The 15,095-nt window shown below is 39.0% G+C and overlaps 1 protein-coding gene across 4 annotated transcripts in view; it reads right to left on the bottom strand.

Annotated features, from left to right (window-relative positions):
• PARD3B (par-3 family cell polarity regulator beta) overlaps positions 1-15,095 on the bottom strand; it is a 1,140,922-nt gene that overhangs the window by 694,014 nt on the left and 431,813 nt on the right. For all 4 annotated transcript variants that reach the window (XM_068967371.1, XM_068967374.1, XM_068967373.1 and 1 more), the window contains exon 3: positions 1,040-1,211. In XM_068967371.1, the coding sequence (XP_068823472.1) occupies positions 1,040-1,211 (172 nt within the window). The remainder of the gene's footprint in view (positions 1-1,039; positions 1,212-15,095) is intronic.

Genomic DNA, 15,095 nt, shown 5'->3' with positions numbered 1-15,095 from the left:
ATTTTAGAAGAATGTTTATTTTCTCTTTCTACCAACACCTTCAAAACAAATGCAACGAATGAGCATTCTGAACAGAATCACTTGCCTGGAATAAATCAGTAGGACAGAAATAAAAAACTAACTTCAAAATGTTTCTCCTCAAATCTTGAGATACACAGTTGGTGGAGAAGTGGCTAAAACAGGAAGTGATCTTTTATCTCTAGCCTGGAATCCTTGATAACGCTTAGTTTTTTTTCCAAGTGACTTTTTTTCTACTGCTGCTGCTGCTAAGTCACTTCAGTCGTGTCCAACTCTGTGCGACCCCATAGATGGCAGCCCACTAGGCTCCTCTGTCCCTGGGATTCTCCAGGCAAGAACACTGGAGTGGGTTGCCATTTCCTTCTCCAGTGCATGAAAGTGAAAAGTGAAAGTGAAGTCGCTCATTCGTGCCCGACTCTTAGCGACCCCATGGACTGGAGCCTACCAGGCTCCTCTGTCCATGGGATTTTCCACTGCTTTTTTTTCAGGGACTTTTATAAACATTTAGGTGGTCCTCACATGCTATGGGCTTCCCTGTTGGCTCAGATGGTAAAGAATCTCCCTGAAATGCAGGAGACCTTGGTTTGATCACTGGGTTGGAAAGCACCCCTGGAGGAGGGCATGGCAACCCACTCCAGTATTCATGGGTAGAGAATCCCTTGGACAGAGGAGCCTGGGGGGCTACAGTCCATGAGGTCACAAAGAGCCGGACATGACTGAGCAACTGAGTACACATAGCACACATATGCTACAGACGAAGCACCTCATTTACAGTCTAACTCCTCCCCTGTCAGTTCAAGGATATGTGATTCAGATTCACCTGCAGTTCAAGAAGAAACTGCATCCATTGCCTGAGCATCAGCAGCTGCAAAGATCTATGTGAAAAATAATTTAGAGAAAGACAGTCCAGGTTTAAAGGCAAACATTAACAGGGTCAGTCATAAAGTGGAAGCAACTCATAGACAGCAAGATGATCTATTTCAACCAGATGAAAAGCAGATGACTTAAAAAATACACCTACCTAATTTCAGAGCAGAAGGGGTTACTTCAATTTCCCCACCGACTGGTTTAAATGCAGCCAGTTGTGCAGCCACTTCCGTCTCAAAAGCATCTGGGCTCTGCCGGCCTGCGGGGTTTCCACTGGGGCTCTCAATCTTGTGGAGTGGTTCTTGTTCGTCAAACACAGCAATCAGCTACAAACAAATCCAGTAACACTAATTACTTTGTAGGACACGCATATCACATGGATACTATCTAGCTCGTTGTGATCTTTATTTGCCTTTTTTTTTTTTTTTATAAAAGACCTCTTAAAACTGAAAACTTTAATGTTACTGTATCACAACTCTTAATTCAATATTATGTCTGAAAGGGTCATGGTCAGGAAACAATTAACAGTTTGTTTGTATATTCCTGGAATAGAGATCCACTTTTGGCTAACCTTCTGGAAGGAATGAAATGGCCCACTCCCCTCCTCACTTTCTTTTCTAATGTGCCTAACAAGACATCAGCATCTCTTTCTTTTAAGAGTATTGTCAACCATGAAATGTGAACAACAGGGTAGAAGAGAACATTCTGGGGTCAAAGAGCTAAAGACATGATAAAACTGCTAATTGTCCTTTTAGACACAACCATAATAAGCAGAGTCATACATACATGTGTATATTTATACACAATCTGTGCATATCTTGTACACGTAGTTTTCCCATTTGTATTCATGCCTGTAATTTTGGTCTTTTCCTTCATGACCAACTCCGTGTTGACTGGCTTAAGTCCAATAAAACTAAACGTCAGGACTTTATTTATTCCAATCTTCATCTCAAATTTATTTCATAGAAGAACTAGGTGTCTCATCATTACTATTAAAAACATTTAATTGTCAGTCTTCAAGTCATTTGTTTTAAAATATGGGCAACATTCAATAATCACGTAATTGTGCAAACATTGCTGTATAAACGGCAAAGACAGCCCCGAATGAATCTACATTTTTGGCCAGCAAACAGCATCATGATAGAAACTTCCAATGTCTCTCATTGGAAAAGTGGAAAAGTCCAAAGCTGATGTGGAAAAGTCCAAATGTGAGTGCAGTAGGTGGCTCAGGGAAGTTACTGTCAGTCCAATAGAAGGCAGTCTACAAAATGCAAATCTAGAAAACTGCTAGTAAATCTTTAGATATTTTCATTCATTAAATAAAACAAACCTACTTATCATTCAAACATTTTTCAGGTAAGGCATTCAAAGCCCCATTCATAAGGGAATCTTGTTGGCTTAGTTATAGTATTAATAACACCAGTGCAGGGTTAACCAATCAAAACATCATAAATTCAAGTTCAGTCTTTCAAAAGAAATGAATACAGTTAGGGATATGCAAATTGGCTATTCAAAAATAATTTTCATAATTGACTACTCATTTCCAGTATGGAGACTGCTTTAATTGGAAAACCCAACAATCCTCTCACCACAGGAAAAAAAATGCTACTCCCAAGGCATTATTTTTAATTCTTGAAATTGAGCACATACATTTTCTATTTTTAATTGGTAGCACTGATGAACCGATTTGAGATAAGACTTAAATGGATTAATAATGAAAGATTATTCTAGTATAAAAATAATCAGGAGAACTATATCTTTCTAATCATCTGTCCAAAATGAAGAGTTTAACTCTTTTAATCCTGAAAAGAAAAATAAAACCAACTTTTAAACTGTGATAGAAGTGCTATTTCATCACTATTTTGGTGATATGATTTCAATTTTTGCATGTTGGTGAATTCTATCACATCCTTGTTATACTCATTTTAATATATTAATCAACAAGGCAAAGTGGCTTATTTTACTGGTACTACAAACAGTTTTGCATAAGTTTTTCTTCTTGCTACATTCTTAAGTCTTAGTGTATCCTATGCACCTGAAATGATAGGGAAAAGAGACATAGAATACCAATCAGTAGTGTAATTCAGAAGCTTAAAATTGATAACTCATAAATAAATCATTATCTATGTCTCTTACATAACCATCTCTCCTTAAGCTTCTTCACTGTTTTCCATATTATTATTATATCTACATTAGGTCACAGTATACATATGAACAATTCTATACCTGTTTGCCTAGTGGGACCACAGATAAGAGATTTTGTTTCCCAGAGTGACAGTCATTTGTACTAGGGGCCATTCCACCGATTCAGAACATACTGTAAGCATTTTCTGAAACTAAAGCTGTAAAAAGAGAGGCTGCACTATGAAATATTTGCAGTTTGTCCAGGATGATGCTATGCCCTGAAGAATGTGTATTCTACTCTTTTGAGATACAGGCAATACATGGCTTTCTCAAAGATGATGACAGTGAGACCTGGAGGCTCCCCAACTCTCATCAACTCTCTGATTAATTAATTGCTTTGTCTGTCTCCCAATCCCATGATTGACAGGAATGATCTCTGCAGAACCTCCTCTGGATGTCTGTATGAATGGATGAAATAAAGTCTCTCCTCCTGGAAAGAAGAGAATCAGTTCCTAAATCTGTGGCATCCAGACAAAGCCACTGGCACCACAGGTGCTGGGTGATAAGAGACCCTCCATCCAGTTTTCATCTCAACAGCTACAATATACCCAGTCTTAGACTTGCTTCCACATTGATAATCAATTTAAACTCTATGTTGTAGGTCTTTGTTAGCTGGATTGCTTGATTCTTCAGAACACCTACATTACTGGTGACCCAGTTCCTGGTAACAGTGTTACAGAGATATGTTAATTAACGTAAACCTCTGTTCTAGTCCCTAAACAGAGGCAGACTGACCTTCAAATTGTCCAGTTCATGAAAAAGGCCTTCCTCCACCACTGAACCCATTCAAAATGACTCCTTCCACGGAGATGACTTGAACATTAAAAGTTGTTTTATATTTTTATTAAAAACAATTCTGTAAAGATTCCATTTAGACTAAATTTCTGTGGCATGTGGAAGATTTTTTCACCAACTCTATAGAGACTGCAGTAATCTAAACTTTACGCAAAATGCAAATAGGCAATATTTAATTTGGAGGCCTTCCTCTTCTGCTGCTCTATCCATCTTCTGGTGCCCCGTCTGCTCTCCTTCTGTGATGCCAGTATTCTCATGTCATCCTGCAGAGCACTGACATTTCCCTAAGACCCCATGGTCCAGAATGATATGCTCAAACAGACTTGACTTCCAATCAAAACTCCCATCCCTGCAGATCTCTCTCAGCATTTAGGCATCTAATCCCCAGATACACACAAGAAGGTCAGTCTACAAATATGCCATTAACTTTCCCATCGAAAAAATAAAACAGCCATTTCCAGACTCACCCCTACAGATACCACCCTATTTCTCACTTTCCATCTAAAGCAAAATTTGAAAGTTGTCCACAGAACAGTCTCCAATCTCCACCCTCCCATTCTTTTCCTGAGGCCACTTCAGCCAAGATCTCACACCTCTCTTTCACTGAAACCACTCTTCTCAAGATGAAAAACAATTTCTACAGTGCTAAATTCAAAGTCATGTCTCTGGTTTGATTTTAGGACACAGTTGATCATTGCTTCCTTTTTAAATGACTTTCTTTACTTTCCTTCCAGGACACCACTTTATCAGGTTTATCCTCAATACCCTGGCCCTTCCATTCAGTTTCCTTTTCCTTATCTCTAAAAATGTTAAAAAGGCTACCCCTAAATTTGCATGGTGATTACATTTATCTCATGGCAAAGATATAAGAGTTTGCTGGTAAACCTCACACTTAAATCTCCAACCCAGAGCTTCTCTGAACTCCAGTCTCATGTGGTCAATTGCCTAACCTAACATGAAGACTGCTGCTGCTGCTGCTAAGTCGCTTTAGTCGTGTCCGACTCTGTGTGACCCCATAGACGGCAGCCCACCAGCCTCCGCCGTCCCTGGGATTCTCCAGGCAAGAACGCTGGAGTGGGTTGCCATTTCCTTCTCCAATGCATGAAAGTGAAAAGGGAAAGTGAAGTTGCTCAGTTGTGTCCGACTCTTAGCGACCCCATGGACTGCAGCCTACCAGGCTCCTCTATCCATGAGATTTTCCAGCCAAGAGTACTGGAGTGGGGTGCCATAGCCTTCTCCGAACATGAAGACTGAATAATCCTTAATCCCTCTTTCTTTCTTATCCCCCTTTCTCATTATCTCTCATACACCTCACACACATCCAATTTGTCAACACATGTTAAAATATGATCAGAGCTTGACCAGGTCTCACCACCTTCGCTGTCACACCTTTGGACCCAGATATCACAGCCTCTCCAATGGGTTACTGCAAGGGCTTCCTGACCTGGCTCCTTGTTTCCACACGTGCTCCCTTTCCATCCACTTTCAACATGGCAGCCAGCATGACCGTGCTCAGACATAAGGTGGATTGCATCCCTCCTCTGATCAGAACCTTTCCACCTCACTCAGCATGAAGCCCAAGTCCTCCCAATGCCCTGTATGGTGACGGGCTCCCAGTGAAGGTTCTGACCTCTTATCTCTCCCTTGTTCTCAGGATTTTATCCTGCTCTGCCCTCTTCTTTATCCCTCTCTGTGTCTTTACCTTTGCTCTTCTCTCTCCCTGATACAGTCTTCCACCAGATACCTGCATGGCTTTTTCCTCGATCCTTCACACTTTATTGAAATGTCAGGCTTTCACTGGCTACACTATCTAAATTGAAATCCACTCCCACACCTCACATACTCCATTTTTCTTCATAGCATTTGTCACCCCTCAATGCTATGTCTTCTTGTATTTGTCTTATTTATTGCCCATCTCCCTGTAAAACTCCCTAGGAAAACTTTACTAGACTGTAAGCTCAAAGAAGACAATGATTTTTGTCAGTTTCGCTGTTTGCTGTACTCCATTGCCTAGAAAAGTGAGTTAGACATAATAGGCATCCAACATATATTTGTGAAAATATGTGAAATGAAGCAAAAAAAAAAAAAAGATACCTAATATAACAATGAAAAGTAGCTAGATTTTTCATGTGCTTTTAGAACACTAAAATTATTTATTAATGAAAGAGTATAAATGACCAATATAAACCCATATGATGCTCAATGCATTCTCACCATTAATATTGTTGTCTCCATTTTGTTATCACGGGGAAGACATTCCTTATTTTCTAGTCAACACCAGGGGAAATTGCTTCTGTTCTAGAAATGGAGATTATGTGTCTTCTCTTTCCTTTTCATGCTCATTTTTGAAAGGGAATATCTGCTGATTTAGTTTCTGAAGGAGTGGAAGTTTAATCTAAGGTGGATGTGGATGGAGAGATGGGCAGGGTTAGCAGTGTGGCCCCAGACATGCCCTTGTCTGATTTTTTTCTCATAGGCAACTTTGATTTGTCTGGTGTGAAGCTTCTCAATGTGTCCCAAGAAGCAGCTTAAAAACAAATGTGAATAAATCTCCAGGGGAGTGGAAGAACAGCCTGAACTGCCATTAAGCTCAAAACTGAAGCACTCAGCTTTTATTTTACAAATTCATGTAAATATTTACCAGCTTTCCATGTTTGACTTAACAGGAAAAGATTTTCTCTTTAATTGCCAGTAATGCTAAAGCAAGGACTTCCCCTCATGGCTCGGCAGTAAAGAATCTGCCTGCAATGAAGGAGCCACAGCTTCGATTCCCGGGTTGAGAAGATCCCCTGGAGGAGGGCATGGCAACCCACTCCAGTATTCCTGCCTGGGGAATCCCATGGACAGTACAGACTGGCAGGCTACAGTCCATGGGGTCCCAAAGAGCTGGACACAACTGAAGCAAATTAGCACACATGTACACAATAAGACAATGATCTCATGTGTTTTGCACCTGTGGTTGAGAGGTCAAACTGCAGTGTATTTCTCAGGCAAATACCTACCTTCTAAAATGAACTGAGGAAAGCACATGAAAATAGACCCACTGACGTGGTGTGCACATATTTTTTTTTTAAATAACTACATCTCAACTGCTAATGATGATATGTTCCTAATTCAAAGACTAGGCTTTGTCTGGTAACCACAAGTATCCCCTGACTACTCCTTCCCCAGTGGGTATCAGGAAGGAACATCTGAAACTAGAATTTGCTTAGAAAACATATCATGTATAAGCTTTATTTTAAAAACATAGTTCAATCTTTTTTCATATTTAACTTGTAAAGGTCAAAGTATTATTAAAATCAACAACAACAACTACCTCATTGATCAAAAGGAAATAAAAGAGCTTTGGTTACAATATCCATGACCTGGAATAACAGACAGGATCAAAAGAGCCACATGCTCTTCACAACCTCACATCGTCGATATCTCTTCGAGGACTCAGACCTATTGTTATACTCAAACAAGGTAAAGCTGAGTGTGTGCGTGCATAGGTGTGTTTCAGGAGTGACTGGGGTGGTGGGTGGAGGTAGAATATTAATGCCCTTGATGACATCCCTAACATGCCTAAATGCTTAGCGCAGAGCCCGCTACACAATGGAAGGTTAAACGTTGATTCCTTTTCGTCTCATAGCTAGCGTTCCCTGACTCCCAGACTGAGTCCCACTTGACTTGTTTATTCCTATTCTGCTTTTACTTTGTTGCTTCTCTTTAATCTCTTCATCACAGGATTGACAGAGGAACAGAGAAAGTATCAAGATCAAACACATCACACAGGTAATTTCTGTTTTTCTTTCTTCCTTGCTCTTCATCACACAAGAACACACAAGCTTTACACATGCAGTGCAGTTCCTCCACCTAGCAGTACATGGTGTGTGCCGTCTGTTCTATTTTTACCATAACTCGAAGCAATATACCAAGGCCTTTAGTTTTCACACTGACAAGTAAATATTTTAATAATAAATGTCACCAAGTGCATTTATAACAGAGTCCCTCAATATTCATGATGTGGTTTGCTGTGGTTTGTCGTCAGCCTATAGCATTCTGTCACTTTTATAGTCTGAGTTTTTATAATCTGATGATATTACAGTCTACATAGAGAATAAAAAAGTGATCTAAATTCTCACAGAACATAATAAACTATACTTACAAAAGTATTTTTCGGATTAGTAATTACATTGAGAAATATGTGACTATTTTATAACATGTCAAATGAACTAACATACTACTAAAAAAGGCTTATTTGCCATATTGAGTTCTTTGGGTTCAACTATTGAATTTAACAACATACTACTTTTTTTTTTTAACTGTTTCATACATATTCCATGTTAGCAACAACTGTCAAGTGGAGTTAAAAGACAAAGAACAAAGGCAGCATCCTACAAAATAAAATAGGAATCATTTGTCTCAAATCTTAATAAACACAATTACATCTAAGTAAGACTGTGAAATTACAACAATTTCACAAGTAGAGGAAAACACATTATCACCTTTGGGAAGAGAGTGAAACTGCAGAATTCATTTAAATGTATGCATCTGCTTGTAACTAAATAACAACTGGCTATTGAGCTAATTTTATGCCACCTAAAAGTTTGAAAATGGATCTTTTTCCTTCATAGGATTTTTGACAGCCAGCTAAATGCATTTAATCTGGATTTTAAAAATTAACAGGCTCACATTAGCATCTTCATCAGATGCTACCATGAGGTCTAGCAACCTCAGAGGAAGTATGTAACACCTCTGATTCTCAGAAACTTCAAATGACATTCAGTAAATGAGATAATACCAATTTTCATTTCCTCTCCAAACTGAAAATCAATAATAGAGAACTTTATAAACTTTACAGCATTGTTTCATTCTAAAGAAAATAACAAAAATGTGCCTAAATAAAGTCACCCATATATCAGCCAAAAATCCATTTGCTTACTTTAATTATGCAGTAAGTTACTAAAAAGTCAGGTATACATTAAACACGTTTTATACTGAATCATATTTTTTTATAACTACCTTGAATCAAAATTTCCAAGATGATGTAAGTTTAAGAGAATCTTGCATTTGTTTTGTGGCATTCTTTACTTTCCTTAGTAATAACAGCTCACCATTCATGAAACACCATTCAGTACTCATATCTGATACACACACGGGAAGCCTGCGAAGCCCTTTCCTCTGAGTCCTTCACTCTCCATAGTAGTGGTCAGGCAAAGGGTCTCAGTGGCGGTCAGGTGGCAGTCCCCATGCCCTAACCGTAGACAACCTGGAAGCAGCTATAGAAAAAGCCAACAGCCACAAAAACCAGGAGGAAGTCTCAATCACCATCAGGATGTCAGATGTGTCAGAAATATAAAAAAATTCAATATACCTGCCTTGTCAGTAATATTTCCACTACCTCTAAACTTTACATATTAAAAATAACAGACAAAGAAAGTGGAAAATACTTGGGTTAAATTTGTTGGGTGATCCCAATCCACTGGATGGCTTTGCTGGCCGTGTACCCAGCCGATCACTAGGTGTTTCACTAATGTTATCCAATCCCAAGGACTCTGACAGTCTTGGGAGAGTGCACATTATTAGAAATGAAGATACAACCTGGGTTGTTTTAAAACATGCACACATAAACACATAAATGACTTTCTCTTCAAGCTATTTTCCTCTAAATCATACACATTTACTCTGCATTTTTGAAAGATTATTCTATCTGAAACAAGTTACCTCTGGCATCAGAAAAAAATAAAATAATAGCATATGGAAAATATTTTGTCATTTATAAAGCATATACATATTTACAATGTTGTAACATTGGCACTATTATTTCATTTCTGTAGCCAAACCAAAGCTGTAACTGTCTCAGAAATACAGTTTGGCAGTCTCTTAGTCAACATCCAGTGCTATCATGGCCATCAGAGATATGTACGTCAACAGACCCCTGGAGGCAGCCACTTGCTGAATGTAAGGGTGCTATCCCTCTGCAGGGCTTATCCCATTACAACAAACTGCCATGCTGCCTCTGGCCAGGTACTCGCATATCCACTTCTGAGTTCCAGTCCAGTCCCCTGACATTTACCCACAACACTTCTGCCAGAGAAGTCTTCCATCACACAAATCTGGAATGGTCTACCTCAGCTCATTTTCCTTTTTCATTATATATTCTCATGGCTTTCAAAATTAATTTCAAGCCTTCCATATGAGACCTTCCATCAGGTCCTGTGATGTTTCTATAATATTGTGTCCTTGTCTCGTCACCACCAGTCACATGATACAAAGATCCTTGACTTACCTTGCCTCTATCTAAAAGCAAACTGCAAGCTAGTTGAAACTACTATGGGTCACATCATTTAAAATATATTTAACAAATACTTTATAGCCCTCACTATGCAGGTGGGCGTCCTTGATGGCTCAGCAGGCAATGAACTCGCCTACAGTACAGGAGACAGAGGAGATGCTGGTTCAATCCCGAGGTCAGAAAGATTCCCTGGAGAAGGGAGATGGCAATCCACTCCAGAATTCTTGACTGATTTCCCTGCTGGCTCAGATGGTGAAGAATCTGTCTGCACCTGGATTCAATCCCTGGGTCGCAAAAATCCCCTGGAGAAGGGAATGGCTACCTACTCCAATATTCAAGACTGAAGCATTCCATGGACGGAGGAACCCGGCAGCCCACAGTCCATGGGGTCACAAGGAGTCTGACATGACTGAATGACTAACACACCACCATGCACTAGGCACTGTTCGAAGAGCTTACATATATGGTTTAAGAGTCATCAGAAATTCTATGAGAAAAGCACCATTTTTCCCATTCTACATATCAGAGAATGAAAGTACAATTGACTTGATATGCCATGCTTCTACTATGGTACATGGCAGAGAGAAAGAGGTCAGGTAAATGAGTGATTTGAATTCCTTGCTATATTTGAGAGGAAACACAAAAACTTCTCTTTTATGGATGTCAACGCTTTCGTGTGGGTACCACCTCCCTGTGTCCTAATTTTCTATCTACGTGGAAATAAAGGTAACCTCCATTAACATGCATGCTCCCATACACAGGGTAAAACAGTTTCTGCCCATCCTTGAGGTTCAATTAAACACTTGATCTTACAATTTATCCATCTAAAATCCACTTAGTTCATCATACAACCAACCCTGTTTCCTTGTGGACTACATTTATCTATTTGATATTCCTTAAAAGAAACTGTAAAACAGATTTGCACATTAACATACCCGGACATGGAACAACAGACTGGTTCCAAATAGGAAAAGGAGTACGTCAAGGCTGTATATTGTCACCCTGCTTATTTAACTTCTATACAGAGTACATCACGAGAAGCGCTGGGCTAGAAGAAGCACAAGCTGGAATCAAGATTGCCAGGAGGAATATCAATACCTCAGATATGCAGATAGCACCATGCTTATGGCAGAAAGTGAAGAGGAACTAAAAACCCCGTTGATGAAAGTGAAAGAGGAGAGTGAAAACGTTGGCTTAAAGCTCAACATTCAGAAAACTAAGGTCATGGCATCTGGTCATATCACTTCATGACAGATAGATGGGGAAACAGTGGAAACAGTATCAGACTTTATTTTAGGGGGCTCCAAAATCACTGCAGATGGTGACTGCAGCCATGAAATTAAAAGACACTCCTTGGAAGCAAAGTTATGACCAACCTAGATAGCAAATTGAAAGGCAGAGATTACTTTGCCAAGAAAGGTCCATCTAGTCAAGGCTATGGTTTTCTCCAGTGGTCATGTATGGATGTGAGAGTTGGACTGTGCAGAAAGCTGAGCACCGAAGAATTGATGCTTTTGAAGTGTGGTGTTGGAGAAGACTCTTGAGAGTCCCTTGGACTGCAAGGAGATCCAACCAGTCCATCCTAAAGGAGATCAGTCCTGGGTGTTCATTGGAAGGACTGATGCTGAAGCTGAAACTCCAATACTTTGGCCACCTGATGCAAAGAGTTGACTCATTAGAAAAGACCCTGATGCTGGGAAAGATTGAGGACAGGAGGAGAAGGTGGCGACAGAGGATGAGATGGCCGGATGGCATCACCGACTCGACGGACATGAGTTTGAGTGAACTCCGGGAGTTGGTGAAGGACAGGGAGGCCTGGCATGCTGTGATTCTTGGGGTCACAAAGAGTCGGACATGACTGAGCGACTGAACTGAACTGATACCTAGTTTTGAAACAAACATAACTGTACAGTGTTCTCCATTAGATTCGACTGTTAGAAGAAGCCTGCTTATCTGTGCTAATAACTGCAATCCAGGGTATATTGCTTAATTTTGTGGATTAATGAGTAAGCAATCAAATGTGATTTTAAGTCATGAATATAACAAACATATTATTCATTTATTTTGACAAGTATTTTAATTCATGTGACTTGGCTACAAATAGGCAGTCTATTTCATTAAAAAAAGAAAAGAAAAGAAACTTTTGTGCTCTTAGATAATAAGCCTTGGTGGAGAATAATGGCAAAGCCACCACTGTTTGAAGACAGATATAGAATTGATACGTTGATAGAAAAAACAATGAGACCTAAAATTTTCAAACAGAGAATGTCTTTTGCATGCACTTGAGCTATACACAATTATGTTTAGGAGTTGTAAACCACACAGAATATTCTAAATAAGCTAGGTCAGTGCTGGCCTGAGGCAGGTATCCCCTAGCCTGTCACCTTGGTAGCCTCAAACACAAGTTTTAGCAGCTTCACGTGCCCCTGAGGTGGCCTCACAGTCCTGCTCTTAGAACCCCAAAGCCAGGCAAAGTGGTGAGTGGACTACGAATATGAGCAAGGTCACAACTCCCTGAAGATTAGCCGGTGATTAATTGGTGCTTCATTTCACCAGGCTGGGAGGGAACAGACTCTTTAGCACAGACACATTTAGCAAATTGGCCTGAGCCCCGGCTGACTGACCTCATGACAGGTCTGATGATGTTCTACCTTCTCTGGGATTTCAAGACAGGTAAGCAACTGGTGGAGACGACAGAAAGGTCAGCGTGCAGTCTGATTGAGGGACAAGAAAACACTCCCCTTAAACATTCCACTTAGACTCAGATCCTCCTTGTCACGGGTGACAAGGCTTCAAAGCCAATATTTAAAAAAGATTAACACTGCAGTCGCAGGTGGATTTAACTCCTGCACGCCTTCTGTCTGAGTGGTAGAGCTAACCTTTTCCTTTAGCTTCTAATTGCCCTACATCTCCTTAACTCATGATAATGTGGCCAACCCTGCTGGGATGGGTGTTGACTTTGGGAGCCTCTAAATGTCAAGATTTGTAATTATGATTGTGGGTGTATTAAAATCACAAAGAATGATTCCTTGCTAATTGGGGCCTGAAGACAGGAAGCCTGGGGTCCTTGTTCTTTGCTTACAGTCACAGGAGGTGTGTTACCTCCTCCAGGAGCAGTTTCATCCTAGGTCTTATCTTTAATTGTGGAAAGATGGTCTTTGTTAGTCAGTTGTAAAATTTTAACGTTAGTGCAAAAGGCCTCCCTAAAATATCTAAAACGTATTCCGTAGGCATAAAAACTACGATTGCTAACTCAAAAATTAATATGTACCGAGCCTACTTACCAGCAAAAATGGAATGTAAGTTTTGAGATGAGGACTGGCCCCAAATATCCAGGTGGCTATGACCATCCACAATAACTTCATTTCAAAAATCAGTCTTCATGCCAATACTTCCTAAACCAAGGGTTTCTTGTTTACACCTTGCCACTTCCAGGGATAAAGAAAAGTATGGGGGCAAGAAGGCATGGGGAGGGTCACAGCCTCCACCAGTGCCCTCCAGCCAACTGTGTATGTGCTATGTATTTCTTAGGGATTGTGGTGGGGAAGGGACAGAGGGAAAATAAACAAAACTTCAAAGGATGTGGTTTCAAGACTTCTGCAAACACACAGTAGAAAAGACACCAGGATCAGCTCAAATCCCAGAAAACTACTGCTACAATGTTTCTGTTTTTTCTCTGGTTTTCTTTTTTAAGTATTTATATACACACACACACACACACACACACACACACACACACACACAGATAGATAGATACACTTTAACATTACATAAACCATACTATATAGCACACAATTCCATTTTCTGATGTTCTCACTTAGCATTTTCTTGTAGGCAATCTTCTCTAATTTTAGTTTGTGAAAAAAATAAAAAGAAAGAAAATATAGAAAATTCATGACTGGATAGTTCATAGCATAATTAGCCATATTATAATTTAGCTTATTCTGCCATTCTGGATGCATGAAAGTAGGGGTTATTTTTGCATAGAACTATCATTTTCTCATTATTTGAACATTTTAAGACAAAAATCATATCCTCTTGTTTAAGGTCAATTTTTTGATTATTAGTTATATTGAAAATATTGTTATAAGCTATTTTTGTTTCTTCAATGGATTCTCTCTTTATACCTTTTACTTTTCATTTTCCTGTTATTGTTTCTTATCAAAATAACTGAGTTATTTAAATATATTGTCTTTTTTAACTTTTCAAATTTTCTTTTTTGGCAATTTATCTTTTATTTTTTCATTGTATGGTATTCCATTCACTTAAAACCTTCCTTTAAATCTTCAAAGGTCCTTTGTGAATAGGTACTCATCTAGAACCAGTAATACTTTATGATGGGCAAATAGTAAAACAGTGTTGGTTTCATTTAATTTACTACTTTGATAATCCCTTAAGAGAGAGCAGGTGGGAAATGTTTTGATTGATAGGCTTTTGGTTTTTAAATCATCATTCATATTCTAAACAAATACAGATGGACAGAAGCTATTACAATGAAGAAATCGCAAACAAAATTTTAATATTTCACTGGTTTATAATCCAAATGTCTGTCATTATTTTTGTAAAATCCTTATGTTTAAATTCCACATATTTATTAAAATGTAAAAATATAATAGAAGTTGTTCAAAAATTTTTATGTTATTGAAGGCTCTAAAATTCTGTTATTTTTTATCCCCCAGACAAGAGAAATTTTTAGCTTTAATATCCTTTAACATGTCTTCTATATCACCTACGATCAAGTTATCAATTATGTTTATTACTTTCCCTTAAACTGTCTCCCTGTCCCTAATTTTGCCAAGGATTGAAAACTCTAGAAAATAATTACTTACAGTAATAATGTGTAAAAAATAATGTATGCATGTCTTTAACTCTCACCCAAGTCTCCTTTTCATTGTTTATTTAGAAGCATAATTGTCATAGGTAAGCTGACATTGCCCTAATGACTACTGGCTAG

Source organism: Capricornis sumatraensis, chromosome 3 (genome assembly GCF_032405125.1).
Source record: "Capricornis sumatraensis isolate serow.1 chromosome 3, serow.2, whole genome shotgun sequence".
Taxonomy (NCBI): domain Eukaryota; kingdom Metazoa; phylum Chordata; class Mammalia; order Artiodactyla; family Bovidae; genus Capricornis; species Capricornis sumatraensis.
This window is presented reverse-complemented; position numbering and strand designations above follow the sequence as displayed.